Below are 25,554 nucleotides of genomic sequence, written 5' to 3'. Positions count from 1 at the left end.
GGGTTTGGAGCAAATCCCCAAGCATCCACCTCCTCCTTCTTCTTTCTGTGTCCGTGTGCCATGTCATCTCTCTTTCTCTAGCATTCCCTGCATTCTGCTAGCTACTGACAGGTGACTTCTCTGTCACTCTCTGCTTTCTCCCCCCTCCCCCATCTCTCTGCTTTTTTCTGGTTTTGTACCATCTTGCACCATCCCTCTCTTCTGCCTGTGCTCAGCCTTGTGCTTCTCCCCAACTCCATCCTCTTTGTCACTCCATCACTTTCCCAACACAGTCTTGGCCTCCATCCCTCTTCTTTTATCCCCTGCTTTTCATTCCTGGATCCAGCCTTCTCCGTCTGTTGTTGCAGTTACCATTACAAGGAAGCGGAGTGTGGAATATGAATGTGTATGTGTGACTGGTGTATGTGTGTGGGGGGGTGAATCCTAAGTTCAAGGTCCCACGTGCCCTTGAAGTTCAGCAGGTAGCTTTGGGCCAGTTGTTCTCTCCCAACCAAGCTTATCGCACAAGGCTTTTGTGGGGATAAAATGAGGAGAGACCCTCATGTCAATCTTCCCTGAGCTTTCAGAGAAGTGTGTTATAAGTGTAAAAATAAAATAAAAAACTTTCCATTGTGTACTGGAGATTATACTTCCTTAAAAGAGGCAGTAATGCAGTCTTTACTGAAAAAAGTTGTTCCTGGACTCAGAAGACTTTATGATTACAAGTTTCTAATCTTCCAGTCCTGAGTAAGGAGATTGAAGACCTCGTAGCTCCAAATGCATCTGGAAGAAATGGATTATCTGTACCCATTTCAGTTGGGATTTCACCCAGGATATGGTATTGCGGCTGCTTTGGTCACCCTGGTGGATGACCTAAGCCAGAAACTAGATGGAGAGAGAGCACAACTCTGTTGGTTCTCCTGGGTTTCTCAGTTCTACCCCAACCTTTGTATCCTTCTGGGAACTATTTGGGGAGGTTGGATATTAGGGCCCTCTTGTTTTGATGCACCCAGAAGATGCTGTTGAGGAATTACTGTCAGCACTAGGTTATTGACCCATGTTGTCCCATAAGGCTCTATCTTGTCCCTAAGCCATTTAACATCTACGTGAAACCAACCACTGGATATAATCACCAGCAGCAATAGGATGAAGTACCACCAACATGCTCCTGAAGCTCTGTTGCTCCTTACCATTAGCAGTTTGCACCCTTGAATGTTGCTTCAATTTGATAACGGTTCAGATGAGGAAAACAAGCTGATACTAAATCCAGACAAGATACTGTTGCTGGGAGAAAGTTGGATGTGGACTTTGGATGGGTTGCATTCTCTCAGAAGATTCATTGGGTTTGCAGATGACCGCTGTGGTGAGAAGCATATTTGCACCACCACGACTAGTGAGCCAGCTGTGACCCTTCCTGAGCCATCCGGATGCTACATCCTGTCTTGACTATTGCAGTAGTCTTTACATGGGGTTGCCCTTAAAAAGCATTCAGGGATTGCAACTGATGGGAAAAAAATATGGTGGCTAGGCTGTTAACCAATGCAAGGCATAGGGATCATACGATGGCCATTCTGAAAGATGTGCATTGGTGGTCAGTTGCCTGCCAGCATAATTTAAGTTCCTGGAATTGACATTGAAACCCTATATGGTTCAAAGCCACTGACTACATCCTATACTGTAACTTTGAGGAGTTTTCCAGAAGTATGGAATTAGCCATTCAAGACTGGCTTACATCTTTGAAGACAGATTTCTCTGGGCTTGCAGTAAGACATTTATTTCCTTTAATCCCTGAAACTTCCTTGCAGAGGTTGTAAGATTTCAGTCTTAATAAAAAAAGCACTTTATCTTTTTCATTTTGTTCTTGCAACAGTTGGGTTAGTGTTCAAACTGCCACAACAGCGTTGTCTGTCCACAAAAGACTAACTGGCTCTCTCTCTAGAACCAGTAAGATACATTACTGTCACACAAAATGGTTAGACTGATATCCTGCTTTTGTTCCAGAAGTGCAAAATTATGTTCTGTGCTTAGTTGTTCTCCTCCTTCTCCTCCTCCTCCTCCTCCTCCATTTGGAAAACATGAATAGGTTTTCTTCCTCTCCCATGTAGTATTCATTAAATACATTGAGTTCAGGACAGGTAAAAAGAAATACTCGGTTATGTAGCATATGGCTGAACATATGGAGTTAGGTGCCATCAGATATGATGATGGGTCACATTAGAAGGGGACTGAACACACGCATGGAGGATCAGTGGTGGTAGTCTTGATGGCTGTGGATTGCTTCCAGAATCTTCAGCACCATGCCATAGACACCCAGGAAGGGGGCGACAGTGAGCTTTTACCCTTCTGACATGCTTATGAGTTTCCTAAATGCATCTGATTGGCTATCGAAAGCTGGACAACAGAAACCTAATCCAGCAGGGCTTTTCTTAGGTTGTTGTAATTGATTCCCTTTCTATCTTGCCTATCTGCTCCTACAGCAGGGTTCCTCAACCTTGGCGACTTGAAGATGTGTGGACTTCAACTCCCAGAATTCCTCAGCCAGCAAGGCTGGCTAGGAAATTCAGGGAGTTGAAGTCCACACATCTTCAAGTTGCTGAGGTTGAGGAACCCCATCCCACAGTATCAATCCTGCAAGGTTGATGGAAAGTGAATGATGAAAGATTGTGACCAGCAAAATTTCCTGGTTGAATGTGGACCTCAATCTTTGTTTCTTGGCTTCTAGTCCAGCAGTTCAACTACTACCCTATACTGGTTGGAAATGGTTGTTAAAAATACCCATTTCCATCACATGGAACCCTCTTTAAGTATTGGATTATCAAAATATAATTTGACATAAAAGTGCCAAAAGTAATTGTCCCAAGAAGTGACTTCAGAACAACATGAAGATGAGATCAAATCTGAATTCAAAACTGCAGGATGTTGTAGTGATTGAGGTGTTAGGCTACAACTGACCCAGGGAACCTAGATACTCTCAACCAGGAGGCTCACTGAGGGACTTTGGGCCAGTCACTCTTGCTCAGCCCAGCCTAACTCACAGGGTTGTGGGAAAAATAGGAAGAGGGAATGTGTAACGGTATGTGGGAATGACCTTGGGAGACAGGGCAAAGAGACACAGCCAAGGAACGGCCAGATAAAAGGCAGCTGAGCCCTCAGCAGGAATATGGATGGGGCAAGCAGCTCAAAAGAGACCCTAGTTTCTTGGTCTGTAAAGGGGACGAGGGGGAGAGATATCCTTTCAGACTTTCAAGATTCTGTTAATGTACAATAAAGTAGAATTGGCTCATTTGGCCATGTTTCCAGTCTGGTCTACCTTGCCAGGCTGACATCAATCTTACAAGTCTGAAAGGATATCTCTCCCCCCCCCATCCCCTTTACAGACCAAGAAACTAGGGAGGGTCTCTTCTGAACCACCTGCCCCACCCACGTTCCTGCTGTGAGCTAAGTTGATGGCCATTCCTTTGGCTGCGTCTCTTCACCCTATCTCCCAAGGTCATTCCCACATATCATTACAGAATGGCCCTACAGGAAAAGGTGGCAAATATGACACATACACAGTGATATCATGCAAATCCCATAATTTACGTATTTGCATCAGACATCCTGATGCAGGTCTATGATGGTGGCATTTGCATGACTGTATCACTGCATGCTTGTCATCATTTGGGTATCAGTGCAAACACCAGTAATGCTAGGTAAGCTTCCTCGAGCTCTTGGGATATGCAACCTATAAATTTATTTATTTATTTATAATAAATAAATAAATAAATAAATAGATGTGTATTCATGTATTTGTGGAATTCTTGGTGGTCTCTGAGCTTGGTCGTTTGCTTGCAGACATTTCGTTACTCAGCTAGGTAACATCATCAGTGTGACAGAGAAGTATCTTCAGTGATGTAAGCCAGTCTTGAATGTCTAATTCTACACTTCTGGAAAACTCAAAGTTACAACATAGGATCCAATCAGTGACTGAGCCATATAGGGTTTTCAGTGTCAACCCAAGCCACTTAAACTGACAACCAGTCATGTTTTATACCCCAACCAAGCTCAGAGAGCACCCAGAATTCCACAGTTCAACCCTATGGTACATATACTGTGTTCTCTTCTGTTGGAATCTTATATTTGGCTTCTTACTAGAGAAAAATAATTCCAAAATAATTCCATCTGTTTCATATATTCAGGAGAAAGGACAACAGTAGCCTTTGATGTTTAAGATCAATTGATCTTAATGGATTAAAGACAAAAACAGTACTAGAAATCCAAGGAGTTTTTTTATTCCGTCCACGTGTGCTGTTCCTTTTCTTCCTCTGCTCTTTCATTCATGTTTTAACCTTCCTATTGAAGATCCAACCATGTGCCCTCTAGTGGGGAAAAAACTCTGGCATTCTTACAATCATTTAAAGATGTGCTTTAAACCACATTCCAGTATAGAATTAACAACTTTTAAACTTACTGACCTCATTCAGTTCTGTCAATCAGATGGGGGATTGATTGTACTGTAATATTTGTAAATCAGAATGATTACACATCTTGCACTTTTTAAAAAGTCTTTTGAAGAAGGATACTTTAATGCCAAACGGACATTTAAAAAATGCATTAGTTATATCTAATGCCGCTGTCTGCTGATAGAATGAAAACTCTTTGCAGACTACAAAGTATGTTGCCTCCAGCATTATTTTCGTTTCCAAAAATACCTGGGGGCTTCACATATGCTCCAGAACCAGCCTTAGAAAATTAAAATTGTGGGTGGCTGTGAGCGTGTGTGCATCCACCTGCCAGGAAACAGTAAACAGAAGGGGTAGAGAATATTTTGGTTCTGGATTAATGCAATGCGATCTCTATGGGACTGCCTTTAAAGACCACACAGAAGCTACAGTTGATCAGAATGCCATAGTGCTAATAGTTGTGGGTGCACCTCAATATGTCCATATAATGCCACTATTTCGTAAGCTGCTCTGGTTACCAGTTGGCTTCTAGGTGCAATTCAAAGGGCCGGTTATCACTTTTAAAGTCCTTCATGTCTCAGGGCCTTGTTACTTGCAGAACGACCTATCTCTAATTATTGTTGCCCATTCAGTAAGATCTGACAGGCATGGCGTGCTCTGGGTCCCGTCTCTTAAGCAATCACATCTTATGGGACCCAGGAGGTGTGTTTTCTCTGCCACTGCACTTGCCCTATGGAATAGTGTTCCTCCCATGACTCAGACAGTACTGGCCCTGCCTGCCTTTTGCAAAGCCTTGAAGACCTGTTTTTTCCCCCAGGCACTGGGTCAGGAGGATTGGTGAACCCATCTGGGTTGAGTGTTTCAGTTGTTGAATGCCTCCAGCTTGTTTTATGCTTTTTCTATTTTATTATTATTTGTATATTTTTCTAGCATTGTTGTTTTCATTGTATGACACCCTGAGACATTTGTCAAGAGGGTGGTTGTAGAAATTGACTGAATAAGTCAATAAACTTAGAGATAGCTAATCAGGATGACTGAGAGCCAGTTTGGTGTACTGGTTAAATGCACCAGGCTAGAATCTGAAAGACTTCTAGTGGAGTTCTAGCCCCACCTTAGGCATGAAGCCAGCTGAATGACTGTAGGCCACCCCCTCTCTCTCAGCCCCAGGAAGAAAGCAAGGGCAGACCACTTCTGAAGATATAGGTAAACCTGACTCTGAAAGTATGAATTGGTTTCATCTAAGTAGTCGTGGGTGCATATCCAGGTAGGATTTCATAGGTTGCCAATAGTTGCGGGTTAGGTTCCAGAGGACATTGATACTGAAAGAAATGGAGAGGAGTTTCAGGGAAGATTGTGGTCATCCACACACCCTTGTTACCATTGTGCTCATCCACGCACCCTTTCTGTATGTGTGTCATGACATTTCACACATCATATACATAAGGGGTGGAGCTTAGTTTGCAATGCTCATTTCATCATTCTGACAAATGATGAAAATCCATTAGATTCTGCTGATGCCTCTGAAAGGGTTCTGAAGGAAAGTGGATTCAACGCAAAAACAAGTGACAGACCAAAAGAAGTCCATTGAAGGGTTGTGGAGAGAATGAATAAGGATTGAATTGCCAAATCACCATATGAAGGAAGAGTGAATGGGTCGAGAGGAAGAAGACTGAGAAAGTCAAGATTGGATGAAGTTGGTGAGATCCTCAGAATGAGGGAGGTGGGAAGTTTAATGAATCACAGACAGTGTAGGAAGCCATACCTGGATGTGGTGGAAGCAGGGATGATTTGCAAGAATAAAAGGTGTTGAGTAGCTTACTGACTGGCATTGGTGTGAACTACTTTTGGTAACATTTCCTTTTCCTTTTTCCTACCTCATATCTTTAACTTCTTTGGCTTGCGGTTTCTTACTCTTTTTCTGTACTTTCCGTTACATTGCAATAAAAGTGCAATAAAAATGTGTTAAGAATTTGAATAAATGGAATGGAGCCCATTTGCATGCCAAGAAAGAGTGCGGCTCCAATCTTGGAGAACGTGCTAAGTCTCCCTGATGAACTACCTGGGTCTGTTCCATTTCATAAAGTACCTGGAATATAACGTGTTTGTAGACTGCCCTCCTTGCATATTAAAATTAGGCTGGAAACCAACCTTCCAGCATGCTATAACCTCTGGCTAAGGGTTTGCTTTTTCTCATTCATAGGCACTTCATTCAGCTTTCTAGTCCCATCTTTTGACTCTCGTGAGAGCACATGGTTACTAATCCTGGGATCAAGTAAGGTCTTCGGAAATAGGATAGTCACGTTTGGACTCCAGAATCACGGTCATGGTGGAGGAAGAGATCATCTCTGGTTTGGAGAAGTTTCATGGTGCCAAAGTCCCACTTGGGGGATTTTTTTAAAAAAATGAGGCCCTTGTATATAAGCTTTCCCTGTAGTGTGTGGCTTTCTCCATTTCTTGTTGACTTTTTTTTATACTTACACTGCAGAGATTTATGGCTATCTTTTTTGTTAAACACAACAGATCACTGCTGTCTTAAAAGCAATGCTTCATCCAATTAGTTTGCTACAAATTGGTAGTCCCTGTATCTATCCTTGTGATAATTTGTAAACTTTTTGGCCTACTGCATTCATTTCTACCACTAAAAACTACTCTAAGTTTGGTGCAGTGGCTAACAGGTGTTGGATTAGAAGCCAGGGGACAGTGAGTTCTAGTCCCACCTGAGGCACGAAGCCAGCTGGGTGACTTTGGGCCAGTCCCTCTCTCTCAACCCTAGGAAGAAGGCAATGGCAAACCACTTCTGAAAAACGTTGCCAAGAAAACTGCCTGGACTTGTTCCTACAGTCACCAGAGCCAGGGTGACTTGATGGATTATAACAACCACCACCGTTTCAGTGGAAATTGTATTCATCTCCTCACGTTTTGCACATCTGCTTGTCCCACACAAACCATTCATTTGTATTCATCTCACACATTTTACACGTTTGCTTTTCCTGCACATTTTACACGTTTGCTGTTGGCCATCCTTCCCTTTGCATGAAAACTAATCTTCGTCACATTGGGAGAACAGCTCTGTTAATGAATCCTGTAACTCACCATTTGCCAAACAGCTGGACCCAGAGCACGAGAGATGTCAAGCGTGCAGGGCTGTTGCTTGCTCCAAGTGCTTTTCTACTACTGGTAGTACAATCTTAAAAACAAAAAGAGTTTGCAACAGAGGGCTCAAGCTTTATACCTGAACTTAAGATTTTTTTGTTGGTGAGTTTTTAGCTTGTTTCTATGTCTCTGAGTGCACTTTTATTCTTCAGTAACTGCTGAGAAGAGAGGGAGAAATACTGAATTGCAGCCTCTCTTTGATAAAAGGATAGGTGACTTTCGCATGGTTTGGAGAGACTGTTCCATTTCCCTCCAATATACCCTGCTTAAACTTAAATGCTAGAGATTTTAATTAAAAAGACACTTTTCTAACATTTGCTTGTTTGTTGTAACTCAGTAAAACAATGTTTTTGGTAAGGTTTTCCTCTTGCCTCTTTCTTTAAAGTAGTAACTTGTATTTCAGAATTAGTCCAGCTCCTCTAGAAGATGCCAAGTTGGCTAAGGGTTCTGTGTAACACATGGACAACTCAATTATCCAGCATTAACCGTCTGGTATGTTTGAGAATTTGGGTGGAAACAAAATGACCCTGACAATGTAAGAGAAATTTACCTGGGGAAGAGACAGGTGCTATGATTTAAGTAATTGTTCCTCTTTAGTCTGCATTAGACCACACCTAGAATATGGCATCTTGTTCCGGGCACTGCATTTAGGAAGGCCCTTGGCAAACTGATGCATTTCCAGAGGAGAACATCCAAAATATTAAAGGGCCTGGAAGGAAAAGATGATGGGAAGTGGTTGGAAGTGTTGAGTATATTAGCCTGGAGTAACTGCAGGGGGCACGATAGCCCTGTCTTGAAATATCTGAAGGTTTTGTAGAAGATAGGGCAGAATTGCTCAAAACCTTTCTAGAAGACTGGAGAAGAAACCAGTTACACTTCAGCAACTTCTGGAGAGGCACATGTTTCGCACCCTCAGACAACCAATTACAACTTAGTCCACAAATACTGTGCTATCTGGCGGAACTACTGTACGATTTAGTGGAAAAGTAGAGTGCTAATGTTCTCCTGGCCGATAAAATGCCTGTTCTACTGTTTAAGGACCCTATGGTGGGTTCAAAACTCTCTTAAAATCACAACATGGTAATATAAAGGGATACAAAACCAAAATAAACAAACAACCAGATATAGTTTTACAGCTTTAATTTAAAACTTTACCCATGACAAGAACAAAAAAGAATTTAGTTACAAAAAGAGAAGTTGTCTATACAAAAGAATAGAGGTACCTGTTTCGCAACAGAATCTGCCCTTGACAGTATCAACTTAAAACCGGGGGTAAAGTGCTTCAGGTGAACAAAGCAATGCTGAAGGGTCGTAAGAGTGAATTACATTTAGGAAAGCAATATGATGTGACTGTTGCAGACCACTTTTTGAATGAAACAACTGCTCCTGGAAAACCAGCATATCAAGAAAAATGTAGAGAGATGCTCCCTCCTTAAAAGATAGGATTTCCATGTGCACAGAAGTGTTGATGTGGAGATGCAAAGAGCCAAATCCAATTCTGAGGATAGAACGGACTGCCTTCCCTCGCCCACCTGAACCACTGCAAGTTGCACATACAGCTCAACTCGCTATCAAGGCATTCCCACATACAGAATAACCTGCTACAAGGTAGCAGGTTATCTATCTGTCCTTGAATACCTGAAGTTGTTCAGAGATAAACGAGCAAACTTTGCCCCCATTTCCTTCTTCTTTATGCTTGTAAGGCTGGAACTCCTACATTAGGAATTGATCTCTTAAGTTCCTGCAACCAAGGAATGTAGATTGGCATGAACCGTTCCCCAAAATTGGAAGAGCTAAGTTGCTGTTCTGTTCATCATAACCCACTCTGGCTCTTTGGCAGTGAGCAATGCTGGGAAGACAAGAGAAACAATGATTTATTTGTTTATTTGAGTGCCGTGCTTCATGGAAGAAGCCACTCATGCTGGCTTTAATGGCTACACCCTTGTAGTTCTCCAGAAGAAACATGCCTCCGTAGGGATCTGACAGAAGGGTCCAGGTGAAGGATCCTTCATTCAAATCCAAGCCATACCATTCTGAAGAACTATCAGAATAACTCTTTCCAACAGGGGGAAAATTTCATTTGGAGATTGTTTTTTTCCTCCTCCGAAGGCAAAGGATTTCTATCAGTAAAATACCAGCATGACTGGGGCAACTGTTCTAAACTAGACTTCTCCTTCCACTTTTTTATTTAGAAAGATGACATATACAATCCCATTAATCACCTACATAAGGAAGCAACCACCAGCCTTTAATATATAACCATGTTCTTAAAGCTGCGAAGATGCAGCATGTGTGAGAAACTTAGCTTTGTGCGAGTCGACCAATATTTTTTTCCTCGAAACGCAGCAATGGATTTGTCCTGGGTTTTGCCTGCCATGCATTCTAGATCGTACAGCTGAGTTTTTGCTTTACAAATAGGCCAGGTTTGACCAAAATAATTTCAACCGTATGTTTCTTCCGTTAACATCTAAAGCAACAGCATTAAATGACGAAAAAAAAGCTATACAAGCCCACAACTGCTTTCTAATTTGCATAGCAACACCCAAAAAAAGTTTATTTAAAACAGTTGCTTGGTTCTTTGGCAGTAGGATCTGAGCAATCAACGTTTGAGGTCTGCACATCATTCTGTCCTCTTTGTATTTTTCCTCTTTTGGATGACAACTCATAGAACCACAGATACTACCCAATGACATTCAGAAAACTCTGTTCCTACATTAAAAAAAAAAAAAAAACCAGAAGTAGTGACAAGTAGCATTATCTGGGTCTTCTGTCATCTTATTAGATATAAATAAAAACCAAGGCAAGAGTGATAAAGTACCAAGAAATTGGTGCTTAATAAGTCTTTTATCTACATATTACTGCACTATTGGAAACATAATCACAAGGGTCTGCTTTCCTCAGAGACTATAAAGGGATTGTGAACTCATTGCAGACAACCGTAAAATCACTCCATCGTCCCAGTTTACCAAACCAGTCACTGATTTGGAAGAGCCTGCAGAGTATGGAGAAATTGCGAGTGGCAAATAAAGCATTCATAATTATGAATATAGCACTTCCCATTTTTTGGAGACATCATTTCCTAGCAGAGCTGAATGAACGTTCATTTGTACCCCTATTTTAGAGGTGGACTGTAGACAATTATGCTTGTGTAATAAGGGGATGGGGGACAAGATGCTGTAACGCTCCTTGGATTTTCATAGTGGGTCTTGTTGTCTAACATTAAGTCAAAGCAACTCAATCAGTTCTAGAGAAGGCCAATCATTTAAAAAAACAAAGGGGAGTATGATTCTCCCATCACAGCACATCTGGCAACGTTCTCCAACATCACCCTGTCAGTAGCTCCACATGTGTTATGACATTACCCGAGTTTCTTACATGACAACTAATCATCTTCCATCAAAGATTACTACATATTTATGTGCTCATTCAAAAATGAAAAATGCTGGAGGAAGTTAGCATCTGTTTTATTAAGCTCAACTGTCTGATTCCTGTTGTTTTTTCCGTTCTGTAAAAAGGTATTCTACATTAACTGCTCAACAGATCTTTCTGCATTCAGACCGTCCTCTCACACTCTTGTGCAAGAGAAGCGTTCTCCAGTCCTTCATGCCAAGATACATACACCAAAGCCATTGTTACACATTTGAGGCAACAGAGCACATTTTTTCTCACTTCCAAGTAAATATGCATAGGATTAAACCCCATCAAAATCAGGATCAATAGGACTTGCTCCGAAGTCAGTGCACACAGAACTGGGCATTTAAAATGCACCACATTTGCTATGCTGGGAGTACAGAGGTTGCAGTAAGCTTGCAAATTAAAAGCTAGCATTCTCCAGTCAACCCTTCCTTCCTTTCTTTGATTGCTCCAGGTAGAATTCATTACCAATCAAATCTGAATTAGTTAAGCAGTACTTGTCACTCATAGAGATTTTTTTTTTAAGTTGCTTCCGACTAAATAAAGAGAAATGCAACTGTGGATACCTGAAGTGGTTTTTTGTTTTTGTTTTTTTTAGCATTACTGTGGACTTGAACTCTTATTAATTCAAACTGGAGGAAGAGCAGTTTCAGACAACTTTTTGACCACACAATGGATTTTGTAGGGCTCTTACATAAGGTGAGGCCTACAAAACCGATGGATAAGCATGAATTAACTTAAGAGACCAGTAATAGAAAGTACACTGTATTGGACACCCTTAGAACTGTGTGTTTCCTTTTTTTAATGGCAGCAGTGAGTTAAACATGTTAATGGCCTGGAATAAAATCTATCCTGTCCCTTCAGTCATGTTGTCTTCCACCAGGAACAAACAAGAATTCATAATGGGTCAGCGTCAACAGCACTAGAGCAAACCTGGTCCTCGAATACACTCCACAGCAAGAAACATTCCCATGTATTGTCGAAGATGTTCCTCACAGGAAAAAGAAAGAAAAGCAAGAAGTTTTTTTTTCATTGATCACCTAGCCGAAAGCCCTGGCCCCAGTTGTGTCTCGTGTCTCCCTGGCGATTATCTGCAGGTCTTCGCATACTGGCTGGGGGAACTCCAAATCCAGACACCCCTCCTCTTCTGTTAGGCAGCCAGTTGTACCTGCGGGTCAAGAGAAGAAGGAATTCAGAAGACCGCCCTAGCACCCACTCTGCTCTAGCAGCTGAACAAGAGTTCAGTAGAGACTGAAGCTAAAGAAGCAAGAAGGGCTGAACCGGGCTGGAGTTTCGGTACAAAGCAATTGAAAACATTTAGATCAGCGTTTCTCAACCTTAGCAGCTTGAAGACGTGTGGACTTCAAGCTGCCAAGGTTGAGAAACACTGCTTTAGAATAATGGGATTAAGGAAAGCATTGGCACCAGTTTAAACTCTACCTAAATTCTGGGAAAAAGCAGAGGGCTGCTCTCCGTGGCTTGATGAAAATCAAGCTAATGTTAAACTTAAAAGGCTTTCCAGCTTAAATCAGAGTGACATGGAGGCCATTACTGCAAAAATGCTCATCAGGGCTTCTAAGGCAGGTAAAGATCCCAGAAAGCATGGGCAGTATTTTGTAAACATTACACGGTGTGGCTAAATATCAGTGTGTGTCTTTGGCCAGAGATGTATCTCACCTTTGGGTTTACATCCAACTCTCCCTGCTCTTCCCTGTAGCTCTCAGTTCACGCAACTCTTGAATTCTGTGTCTGCTGTCTATTTACTACTTGTTTTCCAACAGCCAGTGAAAAATATAGTCTCAACCTGGTTTTTACTCCCAGAAAGCTTCCCTTGGCTGCGGAACAGGTCATACATCCTTAAAGATGAAGGTTCCTCGCATTCTTAGCTAATTAAACTTAATTTTATTTTAAAAACTATCTCCAGTTCTCCTCCCCCTTATTGATTCAAACTGGAAATGAGTGGATTTTGCTTTCCTGCTTAGCCTGGTGGGAGTGTTCTTACCCATGCGTCAGATGATTCTTGTGTGTTGAGGCGGAGATTACTAATTACCATAAACACATTGGTGTGACACCACATCTATCTCTAAAATAGGTGATTAAAAAAAGCATCTAGTGGCCTGGCCCTACCTCACAGGATCGGACGTACAGGCTCCCATTTGTCACAAGGACACAGGTAATTTTCCTGCAGAAAATTTTTTTTATAGCTGGGACAGGAAACAAAAAAGCCAGAGTGCACCCCAAACATTGCCCTTGGATACTCCAGGTCACAACAGATTCATGGACAGGAAGCCCCAACACCTGAGCCAAGCCTCATCCTTCGGGTCTCTTCTCTTGCTTCAGGAAGAAGAGCAGTCATTATAGCTCATTTGGAAGGAGAACGGGAAGAGAGGCCTCTGCAAGGATTCTTATTCATGCAATGCTTTTTCATTTAAATTAGAAAGGCGCAGGTTAGTTGTAAAGGTAAATTCTTCCTGGAGTCAAGCACTACATGGACCTGACAATATATTTATCTTGGCAATAATACGGAAGGCATATAGAAATATACATATACGTATACATATATATAATTTTTAAAAATGTCCCAGTCTAGCCTCCAGTGATAAGATTTCCTGGTGGTCTCCCAACCCTTAACCAGGTCCAAGTAGTAACAGGTTGTACATTGATGTGATGGACAAATTTAAGCAGAGGCCCATAATGGGGGACAGACAGATCCTGGAGCCTGCTGCCATTATCACTGGACAGCAACGTTTCGGGAAAATAAAAGAGGAAGTGAACAAGTCCTGCATTTGGGAGCTTCTAACACTGACTGAATCAACATTTCCTTATTTGTCTATCTTAGAGATAAAACATGAATGAAATGCAGCAACTGACCTAGTTAGGCATCCATCCATCTGGAAAAATGTGCATGGGTCTCATTAGTGTCATTGTACTTTTTATTTCAACTTTAATTAGAGTAACGCCTCAATATTCCAAAGTGTTCAAGCCTGATTTTTTTACCAAAAAAAAAAGGATAAAAAAACCAACTTACAGAAACTGAGGTGTTGACAGAAAATTTCTTCCTCCCAAATCCATTGGATATTTAAACATTAAGAAAAAGTACAGATGACCAACCAAATTGCCGATCAGTTCGTTGACGATACTGTAGGATGATAGAAAAAAGCATTTAAAATGCTGTGATGATTTTAAATCGTTAAAAATTAATGACTGAAGCATTTTCTATTAACAATTTGAAAATGTCTTAATGGGGCCATTTTCTAAGTAGACAATATATATGGGATTGTACTGTTAAGAGCTTGATGGCTGCTAAGACTGAATATAACCCAGACAAGCCATCCAAACGTTGCACACTGTCTGCAAACATTTTTGAAAAGACACACTTTTGCAAACTTGTGGGGAAGATAGTGCTAATGGATTAAACACTGAATTTAAAAAGCAATTGCCATAAAAATACATCTCAAATCTAGGAATGATAAAGTCACAATCTCCATCACCAACTGCAATCTATTTGAGTTCTACTTCTGAAGGCCTTGAGACAGTACAGTTTCTAATTATGGAAGACTATTATAACTCCAATATATTCTAAGTATCAATGGTCACTTAAGTATCAATCTTTCTCCCAGCTATGCACACAGAAAGTAGAGTGCCACTGGAAAAAAAAGTAATAGGAATAACGGAAGGTAGATTCCAGAATTTTTAGTACTGGACTAAAATTTCAGAAGGGTCGCAAGGATGTTGAGTTGGCTTTCCTTAGGGAACTTCATCATTGGAAGCTGAAACCGGAGACTCTTAACAGAGTTGACTCAGTATACAAATACACAACTTAGTAGCTTTAATAGTCCCTGCATAGAGCAGAAATGACTAAGCAGAGCAGCAACTAATCAACTTCATGCCACCTCCCAGCCATATTTTCAATTTCAGAAGCCCTCCAGAATTGAGCTGCCAAAATTTAGGAGCCAGTGCTATGCAAAACCTGGGTGCAGAGAGTTGATTCAGTGAAGGATTGTTTCAATCACCCCTTCAAAAGGCATTCTCAGATCAACAGGGAGAGCAGATCTGGATCAACAGAACGAATCAGATGGCTTCCAATCTATCTGGAGATTTCAGAACAGATTCTAGGGCTTTTCCAGAGTTTCTGGGATTGTTACAGACAATATGCAATGTTGCAATTTCAGTTCCTGCAGGGAGAATCCTGAGTGGGTTGAATGTTGGAATAGGCTCTTTGACTGACAGGAGCAACCAGCCAATGAGATTTATTACCTTACTGAACTCTGAGCCTGTTAATCCTTCTGCGGGGTGGACAAGGTTAATGTTGCTTTGGGCATCAATCACTTTCTCAGTTCTCAACGGCTGGCCATGAACCTTAACTTTGGTCTCTCTTGTGCTGAAGGAACGATACACTTCTGAGCTGGTCCTGCCAAGCCAACTGGGGGATCAGCTCAACTCTCCACAGTTCAAAACTGACCAGTTCAGTACCTACTCTTGGGACTACCCTTACTTTTGCAGTCTGTATGACCGGGGCAGGTTGAAGACTCTCTGTGTTACAATGAGTGAATCTGAACCAAGCTTACATTGACAAAGGCTGGTCAAAGATTTGCCTTCTTTAAGAATGAAGAAGGTAAGGCTAAGAGTGCCATTCATTCTAAGCCAGACTCTTTCTCCATAGACGTGGGTCTTGCTGTGACAACCTGCCTCTGCTAAGTCACTAACACAGATATTATCAGGAAGTCACAACATTGATACAACTGAATCTGAACAGTGTTGATGGTGTCCTTCCCAAGACGGGCCCGGCATTTATCCCAGCTCACAAAGCCTTGAAGATTTGGTTCTATCCCTGGGCATGCAGGTCGGACTGTTGATTGGAGGCCATTAGGTTGTTGATTTGTGGCAAATTCTACCTTGGTCACTATTACAGTACTGTAGTTTTATGTTACCTGTATTTTGATTTTAAATGCTGTCAGCTGCCCAGAGTTACAACAGTGACATGTGTGGCCATATCAATCAATCAATCAATCAAATAAATAACGCTCACACAAAGTATCTGGAGAATCAATCAAACAAATAAATAAAGCACACACAAAGTATCTGGCGATACTTACGAGCCTCCAATGATATAGTTGAATCCTAGGATAACCCATGGCAGATAGCATGCCTAGGAGAACAACAACATATATATGTTCATCATAAAGAACTCAAAGGACAAAATTATCCTTCTGCCTCGTATACTAAGATCCTGAACTTGACTGGGCCCTTTTTCTAACAAGGAAATGCTGGTGGAGCTGCCACCAAAAAGATTGTGGTTAGGATATAGACTCTCCTACTATCCAAATGGCACTAGCATTAGTTTGCTACATTTCATTTGCTATGGTTAACACTAAGCCACGCTTAGCATGTTGAACGAACATGCTATTATGTTATTCCATCCCAGACTTCCATGTTTTCTCAGCTATTTAGTCAGGGAACTGAATTGATGATCCTATAAAGTACTAGGTTGGAAGGAAGACATTCATTTTAACTGCATTTTAACATGTACTGAACAGGTATAAAGGGTAGCAAAACAGTAAAAGGTCTATGCAGAGTTCTGGATTTGAAGGGCAAACTGGAGGAAGAAACATCAGTCACCTGTGCTATGCTGATGACACTACTGTGACAGCTGAAAATGCAAATAATTTGCAAGCTCTAGTAATGAAAGTCAAGGAACACAGTAATAAAAACGGGGCTAAAGATGAAATCTAAAGAAGACCAAGCTCATGACAACCAGCCTTAGAACTGACAATAAAATGGTAGATAGCTTCTGTGTTTTAGGCTTGACTATCAACAGGAGAGGAACCAGCTGTCAAGAAATACGCCACAGACTAGCACTTGGTAGAGTAGCAATGAAGGGCTTGGAAATATATTCAGATGCCAGGATGTTTTTATACCTACAAGGATCAGAATCATGCAGACAATATTTTCTCTGTGACACTCTATGGAAACCAAAGTTGGGCTTTGAAGAAGCAGGATACTAAAAGTATTGATGTTTTTGAATTCAGGTCTTAGAGAAGACTCCTGAGAATACCATGGACAGCCAAGAAAACAAACAAACAGATCACTGAATAAATCAGCCTAGAGTTCTCACTCAAGACACAAATGGCCAGGCTCAAATTATCATACTTTGGACACATTATGTGAAGACCCAGCTTTCTGGAGACAGCTCTAATGCTGGAAAAGGTGGAAGGAAAGAAAAGAAGTGGACAACCAGCAGCAAGGGGGATGGACTCAATTACAACGGCAATGGCTGCACCATTGCCCTCCACAACTCACACACAATCCTAAGAAAAAACATGTGTAAGATAAACCCGACAAGTGTCACATGTACACCCACCTACGCTCCAAATTATATTTTGCTCTTTGAATCCAGATCTCTGCATAACCCTAAACAGTAGAAAAAATAATGCAAGAGGATGTTCCACTAGGTGAAGCAAAAATGCAGTGGAGTAGCCTCCAATGTTAACTTCTGAGTCTTTAAAATGTTTCTTAGACATTGCAAATGACAGTTACTTTTAACATTTGAATTGCATGTAGTCTCATCTGCAGAATACAGCAAAGTCTCCATAACCACTTTGTTCTAAAATTCATTAACTGTTACACTTGGGACAAACTTCTGTTCATGAAATCTCCTTCCTACTTATTGAACTGTCCTGCAGCTAGTTGAATAATTTCCCTTCCATTAAGGAACCGTTATCTGGAACACTGTGAAGAAGGAGAAGATCACACAGATGTCAGATATATAAATGCCAGACTTCTCAAAAATCTGGAAGGAATCAATGGTTGAAGAAGGAATTGCCACCACTATTTAATCAGATGTTGAAATTCCCTTGATTTGGGCAAAACCTCCCGAAGCCAGAAGCCCATCACTTAGCCACTCACCTTAAACCGAGTCCCAAACCAAAATGACACAATCATGTCTCTGTTCAGCTGGGCCCAAACATAAAGTACGGACATGATTAGGGGGATCATCAGCAACTATAAGAGAACAAAGAATCCAACATGGTTTAAATCAGATACAAAGACTCACACTAAAATATTACAAATAACTTCCTGTTCAATTCAGATACACCTCTGTCCTGTTCAATCTTTTTTCTACCTTTCTCAATACAATTACAGGGAATGAATTCTGGAACAAAAACATTGTGGGAAAAAAAAAACATATTTTGCAGCAGATTTCTCCATAATTTGTGACCCAGTAAATCTAAAGAAACCAATAACCACCTAAAGCCACATAAAGCGGAGAGCTCTCTGGAGGCATCAGCCCTAAGATGCAAACACTAAAACCTAAACAGGAGATTCGGGGGAGGACTGCTAACAGTGTGGATCTAAAAACTTCTCTTTCTTTTTTCAACTAATTGCAGTTTAGCACTATATCTGAACCTTCAGCTGCGATTAGGGTTAACTTTCATTTACTGAAAACACATGTATAAGTCAAGATTTGATGTTGGCTTGTTTCAGTAAATTATAGCAAGAGGACTAACTACAGCATGTCTGGGTTTGAATGTACGGTTAAATATTAGTCATTACAAAATGGAAACAAATGCTTGCAGCTGTCTCCTTGCAGCCACACCAGAGGACAAGAGGAAAGGGCAGGAACAAGGGGCCACAATAAATCCTAGTTTTACCATTATGTTGGAAAGTAGCCATATTCTCCAACAGCCATTTCTTATGTCATTTTTAACACTAATTTGGAAGGATGTGCACCAAAACTCCTAATAAACCTGATTTGCATGACTTGGTAAGTGTGACCAAGAAAGACATACTTACTTGCATATTCATTACTAAGCCAGTAATCTGTCAATTTTAATTAAGGAATATCAAACTAAGCAAAAATTAATACTTATTAATTGATAATGATTCAATTATATACAAGTAGAATAAATAACACTAATACTTGTTATCATATTGAAGCCCTTCTGATCTGGCTGAATGTATTTGCACCTCCACCCATCTGCTTCACATGGCTTTGACTCAGTCTGTAAAATCTCCCTCATTAATAACCAAGTTGGGTTCCAACAATATATTAAGAGTAGGCTACAATGGAGTTGGGTACTTTGAGATTCAGAGTATTGCAGGAACCCAGCCATTGTCTTAGCATGTTGTATAAACTGGGCTATCTTGTTAAGCCACAATATGGTTTATTCATTTGGCACATTATAATACTAATCATGCTTTGTTAACAACCCTTTTGTGTGAATACAACCAATGAGTTCAGTTCAGTTTATTACTGATTAGCCATTAGGCATATCAGGATACAGAATATAAAACATATAAAACATAAGACATTAATAAGACCATATATTAAAAATAGGATAAGAGAAACAAATTAAAAGAGAAAGAAAAAAATGCAAATCATATTTCTGTATCACCCTACAGTTTTCTCCAATCAGATCCACATATGCAGATCTCAACTGTACTGTTTTGTTCAAATAAAGGGCCATACTATATGTAATTTTTGAATTCTGACTGCGCATGAAATATGTTGTTTTAATATAAGGATCCCAATAGGTCATTCGTCTAATGTGTGGTCCAAGATACTGATCCCTCTCTTTTTTATACAATTGACATTCACATAATATATGCGTTATGTTTTCTATCTCTGGAGCTCTGCAAATACAAGTGCATTCACTATAAGGGACTTGGTTAAATCTTCCATATTTAACCATTGTGTCCAACTGCTCAAATCTTGCTTGAGTAAATACTGCCCAGTGAGTCTTAAGCAAGTCTTAAGCTCTCATTCCCACCCAAATATGTGGAGTCAGGATTATCAGAAGAGGGATGGGGGTGGGGGGAATGACTTCCCTAAGGCCACGAAAGCATCCATAACCAATCTTGCATCCCTTGGGGGGGGATGCTTTTCCAGGACCCAACCCTGTCCAAACCTTGGCAGCAGATCAATGAAAGGATACAACTATGCAAATCCAGTTAAACAGCAGCATGAACACATAGTCGGCAGGCCTTCCATCAAAAGCACCTGCGAACAAAGAATGGCATTGCTGTGAACCTAAACCTTGGCAGTTGTTTTCTTCCCTTTCCCCAAGAGGCAGTGGGAGCCTCCAGAAGGCTGTGATTAAATTGCAGGATGCAACTTCAACTTTTGTTCTGAGAAAGAAACAAGAGACTGCTCTGTTTGGTGAGGGTATTTTCAGGGAAAGCGTATCTGGAAGGCCAATTATTGTAGGAAGATCTAAATTACTACCTCAATATATTTGGGGAGTGAAGTCTTGGTACACAATATGAATATAGCGCTGAAGGCTTTTTTCATTTTCCCACACATATTACACAAAATTAACATACTACAGGGTTCACAATGCAGTCAATATTGCAAATTTTACAGCTCCCGCAACAATCTGAGTTTGAAAAAGCATTACGTCACAACTGGTTTGCAAAGTTCCATTGGTTAAGGCTGCATTTCTTGACACAATTACTGTAACTGGGAATGATTGTTTCTGTGCTCTTGTTTCTAAATAAACTCCATAAAAACAAATCCCAGATTTAAAGGCAACTCTTAATTGGTTGGCTTCAATAGTTTTGATTTATTATTAGGAGTAGAACAGAAAGCAATTTTTGTGTCCCTTATATTTAAAACATACGTACATTCAGTAATAAACAAGCATGTCATAAATTATCATAATATCTCAAAGGAAAAAGGCTCTACATGCACTTTTAATTTATTGGTTCTAAATGATGGGAAATAAGCCATTAGGATACTTGGTCAAGTTAAAGATACATGATTTTAAAATCTTTCAAACCCCTTCACTTCTGTTGCTGTCAAATCTTTACCAATTGCCTGAAACTGAAATTAATTTTTCTCCAAGAAGAAATTCATAGAATTCTGTTCACCAGGACTTATTAAGACAAAAGAGCAGTGGCATAAGAACTCCAGCAAGTGAACTAATTTTAAATATAGATCAATATAGCTCAGTGCACACTACGGCAGAGATTTTTGAGAATTTATTCACAGAGCCCTGCAGTGCCCTGGAGGGCAAGCGCCTTTCTTCACTGATAAGGGGGAGATCTGCCTCTGGTTATGTATATGACAGTCGTTTCAATCTTTTGGATATTCTGACACTGCACTTCCCAAAATTGAGGGCAGTTGCAGAGACAGGTGAGGAGGCAGAAAGGGGTATTTTTCCCTGAGGTCTTCTCAGCCTTGGAGGGGAAATCTAAATATTCAAGTGACTCCCATGCCAAGGACCACAGGATTGCAGCTAAGCTAGTTTTCTACCTCAGCTTGCAGAAACGTCTGTACACCCTTTCATCTACTTTGTTCTAATATATGCATTTTTTCTAGTATACTCACTGCTCAGACAGTTTTACACAATTACATACATTTTTATAAGTCCATACTGGTTGTGAATTGAGCAAGCTGGCTTAAAAATGTAAGCTGACAAATTTCTTTACCATAGTCAAAGATAAAAAAGAATTGACCATTATAATAACGTGGTTGTATATTTACCTGTTTCCAAACGTGACGAATAGTGATACAAAAAGTATAAGTTCAACAGGTACAGAAAGCCTGTCCCTTGACCCACAGGGAAATAAAATGTTGCAGTTATTGGCCTCCAGATCTGTACAGACAAAAACAGCAAAAACTATTATTATTTGAGAACTAGTTTAAATAGTACCAAAGTTATTTGTATCAGGCAGTAACAGCGATTGGTAAGATAGTATTGTACTAGATCCTAACAAAGCTAAACCTATGATTATCTGGTGGATTATTTGGAAAAAAATAAGCTTTCAGCCCCCTCCCCCCATGAGAATATTGAGCCCACAACAGAATCAGTCTGATGGTCATAGGACACCAAGATTCAACAGTCCTGAAGAGAAACCACTGAGCCAATGTGGACACCATAATAAAACTATGCTTTACTGGGAAAGGATAAGATAAAAGAACTTTGGTTCATCTATTATCTTCTGTCTTCTGGTACAGTTGTAAGAACAATTTCAGAAGCTTTTTTGTATTAATGGCTTTTCCTCCACCAACAACAAATTCATCCTGCAAGCAATGATCTTTATACAGAGTAGAAGGCACTACTCTAGCCCTACAAGAAAATATCAGCAAGCTTCAATAAGGGTCACAATTGGGGGGTGGGGGAGGACCTTTAAGGAAAAAAAATTAAATGAAGAATTTCTCAAAGTGATTTAATAAGACTTGGACATGCTCTCTGGTCACAAAATGCTGGAAGACAGCTCAGGGAATCTCCTGAAAGAGACAGTAGCTGATTGACAACAATAAGACATAAACACAACAGCACAGGGAACGTCTCTTTGAGATTTAACCTAGAGTCTATAGATTTATAATAACACAGATGTTTGCTTTCTGCTTGCTATTTAGTATGACTGTCGTCAACTGCCTGTCACATGTGAACTTTAGCAATCTTCCACCTGTTATATGGAAGTTCCTGTCTGTCACATTTTAAGAATAGCCCAGCTAAGCAAGCAAATGGCAGCCACTACATAAATAGCCTTGCCGCAAGGGGCAGACCATGTTTTCATTTGGACTCGGAACATTCCCTAACAGTGTGCTCCTAGGATGCATTTGATGATAATTTTCCTTGTCCACGGCCAATATGGACAATGGCTGCACCACCAAAGATTGAGCTACAGTCAAACACGTTTAGAGGGCATCATACCAAGTAAGAGCATGTTATAAAGCAATTAGTTCCCTATCTAGTTCCCTATGCAGTAGTTATCTCTTTATGCTAAAGGAATGGTATATCTATCCCAATTCTATGCATTTGTATACTAAGTTCTCAGTACAAAAGCAAAGAACATGAAGAGAAATACATCCATAATCTAAGACAATGCATGTCTCTCAAAATAAAATGTTTGTAAGGAAGCACATTTCTCCTCCAATCTTGAGAAATGCAGTCTTGCATCTAACGACCCATCTTTTCACTATATTCTCCTTTGCATTTCCTCTGGGGTTGCACTAAAATGCAAAGCTCCACAACAGGACAAAAGGCACTGTAACCTGGATAAATCAAACAATTCAATTGATCTCTTATGATATTTATTTCCTATTCCTTATTATTTCAGGCACACCAAAATGATGAAGTCTACATGTTACACTCCAGCCATTGCTTTTCATAGCATACTAACCCAGTTGGCAATGGAAAAAGACACCTGCCCATTCAGAAAGAAAGATGATTTATCACACAACCTTAATTCCTATCATATTTTGCATATCTTCATAAAAGGCAACTTTCATCTATAGACAGCACTTTTATAATCTTGCAGAGAACATATGTAGCTCAGGATTGGAGCAGTGGGCCATAATTACTTAGACAGCTAATGAAATGTCTGTAAACGTAAAAGCAACTTCAGAGAATTCCTACAACCGAACATTTTTATTATCTATTGTCCTATACCAAGTGATCCACATATAATTACAAGAAATAATACAAGGCTCAGTGGGGGAAAAGCAATTCCATAGCATATTAAATGTCTTCCTTAAATTCTTATTTGTAAGAAAAACTCATTTTGTGCAGCTAACACTGAGTTTTGAACAAAAGAATAAAATCTTCCATAAGAGTGATTTAGATAACTCTGACCTCCTCAAAAAAGAGATTAACTGACCATCCCCATCTCAAATTATTCCACATTTTTTCACTATATTGGTCAAAATCCCAGCAACCCCTCTGAAATGTAATGACTGTTTATATTCTTTGCACTAAAAATATAGCTCCACAACAGGACAAAAGGCACTGTAACCTGGATAAATCAAACAATTCAATTGATCTCTTATGATATTTATTTCCTATTCCTTATTATTTCAGGTGGTTTGCGTTTTGTTAGCAATGGCTGGAACTGCAAAGCAGCTCAACTGTTTCCATGATTACTGAAAAAGGAAACACTTTCCACACATACATCCTCAAGAAAGGCCTTATTTCAGTCTCATTCTATGAATGACATGATACACACATTTTCACACCTATCTTACCAAAATAATAATAATAATAATAATAATAATAGGGATCATGAAAAAGAAAACTGAACCTCTCAAGAAGCTGGCTTCAGCAGCCAACACAAAATAGTAATTTTATGGGTTTGTGTGATAGTTCAGTATATGTACAGCACTAGTTACAGAGTTTTTCCAGCCCTCTGCTATGTTATGTGCCTCTCCCAGCTGAGACCAGGTATTTCCCACCAGGGCAGTATGCATCAATTTCCCACTTTCAATTTCAGAGCTACCTTACAAAGCACTTCACTTTTGGTCAATCTCCATCTCTCATGCAAAGATCATTCAATCACAGGATCGTACCACGCAATAAATAAATTATAATTAGGTTTGCACACCATGCTAAACCAAGAGCAAGCAAGTAAACTGTTTTGGCTTGGAGTGTTGAGTGACCCCGAGTTTCACATGACCCTTAATCTTCTGACCAGAATGTCATCCATGCAAAGCAAAGCACATTAAGGTTCGTCCGTATCTGGATGGGAAGCCACCTTGGAAACCCCTTATATATACCAGCTTCAATTCCACAATGTCAGAGCAGCACACAATAAATAAATAAGTGGGCAACTGAATCCCATTGGTGTCCCCTAATAAAGTCCAAGTTTCCATATTGGCTGAAATTAGCCCTAACCGGAGTGTCAGGTTTGGACACATTAAGCACAGACCCAGCTCTCTGAAGAAGGCTCTAATGCTGGGAAAGGTGGAAGGAAAAAGAAGAGGTCGACTAGCAGCAAGGTGGATGGACTCAGTTACTGTAGCCATGAGCGCACTTAGGAAGACCTGAAAAACCAGATTAGGGCAGATCATCATGGAGAAAATCTATCTATGTGGTCATTAAGATTCGCAAATGACATGATGGCACATAATCAATTAATCCATTTCTGAAAGGTGCTTTTTTTTTTAAGTCTCTCCATTCCCGGAGCCGGGGTCACACAAACAGGTATCCCTTGCTTGGGTAAGCGCCATTCAACCTCTTTCAAGAAGAAGAAAAAAGTTTTGCTTTTTAACGTCAAGGCACGCTGCCTCCCACCCGAGTCAATCATGGCACTTCCACCATAGCTAAAAAGTACACAAGGCTGGAGTACCATCCCCGCACGTTCAAGAACTGACTACACTTCCCAGCACACCCAGCGCAACATTGCTTCTACGGTCTATTGGCAAGGGTGCGCCGTGCATGCCGGGAGCTGTAGTCCAGATGCCTACCTGGAAGCGGTTGATGAAGGCGTCGGGCCACAGGAAGAGGTAGACGGGGCTGATCAGGCCTAGCTTGCCGACGAGGGGCACCATGATGGAACCTGCAAACCAGTAGCGGGTGATAAGCGGAATGCTCCGGAACCAGTCCCCAAGGTCCGACATCTTCCCTTCGCCACTGTGCCGCTTGTGACTGGGAGGCCTTGGACGCCGGGCCTTGCGCTTCTTGCTCCGGCCGGTGCTTCTTTCTCAACGAAAGAGCGGCGCGTCGAGAGGGGGTTGAGCTGGACGATGGGTGGAGCCCGCCTTCTTTCGACGTGGCCACACCGAATTTGGCCAAACAGCTACTTCCGATTTCCGCCTTCCCTTTGCTAGGCAACGGAACAA

The 25,554-nt window shown here is 40.7% G+C and overlaps 2 protein-coding genes across 3 annotated transcripts in view; one reads left to right on the top strand and one right to left on the bottom strand.

The window, feature by feature from the left end:
• Nucleotides 1-8,573, top strand: part of ZHX2 (zinc fingers and homeoboxes 2) — a 54,960-nt gene extending 46,387 nt beyond the window's left edge. Inside the window, exon 3 of the mRNA XM_007431015.4 lies at nt 6,622-8,573. The gene's annotated coding sequence lies outside the window, so the exon portion shown is untranslated. The remainder of the gene's footprint in view (nt 1-6,621) is intronic.
• Nucleotides 8,574-8,699: 126 nt separating this feature from the next.
• Nucleotides 8,700-25,494, bottom strand: DERL1 (derlin 1). Of its 2 annotated transcripts, XM_025168433.2 has the most exons (9): nt 25,180-25,494; nt 21,475-21,586; nt 19,925-19,989; nt 18,783-18,809; nt 17,895-17,990; nt 16,085-16,137; nt 14,017-14,127; nt 12,029-12,156; nt 8,700-10,283 (listed from the first exon to the last, which is right to left on the bottom strand). In XM_025168433.2, the coding sequence occupies exons 1-9, from the start codon at nt 25,330-25,332 to the stop codon at nt 10,237-10,239; spliced, it is 792 nt and encodes a 263-aa protein (XP_025024201.1). In that variant the 5' UTR covers nt 25,333-25,494; the 3' UTR covers nt 8,700-10,236. The 2 variants fall into 2 exon arrangements, with proteins under 2 accessions (XP_025024201.1, XP_007431076.1); XM_007431014.4 differs by having other exon boundaries at nt 8,700-12,156; nt 25,180-25,492.
• Between the last annotated feature and the right edge of the window lie 60 nt (nt 25,495-25,554).

The sequence above is a fragment of the Python bivittatus genome, unplaced genomic scaffold, assembly GCF_059951505.1.
Source record: "Python bivittatus isolate LINGU-HERP-01145 unplaced genomic scaffold, Pbiv_v1 ctg000590_np1212, whole genome shotgun sequence".
Lineage (NCBI taxonomy): Eukaryota > Metazoa > Chordata > Lepidosauria > Squamata > Pythonidae > Python > Python bivittatus.
The sequence above is the reverse complement of the archived record's forward strand: the minus strand, read 5'-3'. Positions and strand labels throughout refer to the sequence as shown.

Bases quoted from the DNA above. Each gene is read 5' to 3' on its own strand.
- DERL1 (XM_025168433.2), bottom strand. From the start codon at position 25,332: ATGTCGGACCTTGGGGACTGGTTCCGGAGCATTCCGCTTATCACCCGC. The intron at 19,990-21,474 runs GTAAATATACAA...CTTTGTTCGCAG, and splicing joins TTCGTCACGTTTGGAAACAG to GTGCTTTTGATGGAAGGCCT. The intron at 12,157-14,016 runs GTAAGTTGGTTT...CTTGACCCGCAG, and splicing joins CTGTCAACACCTCAGTTTCT to GTACAACTGGCTGCCTAACA.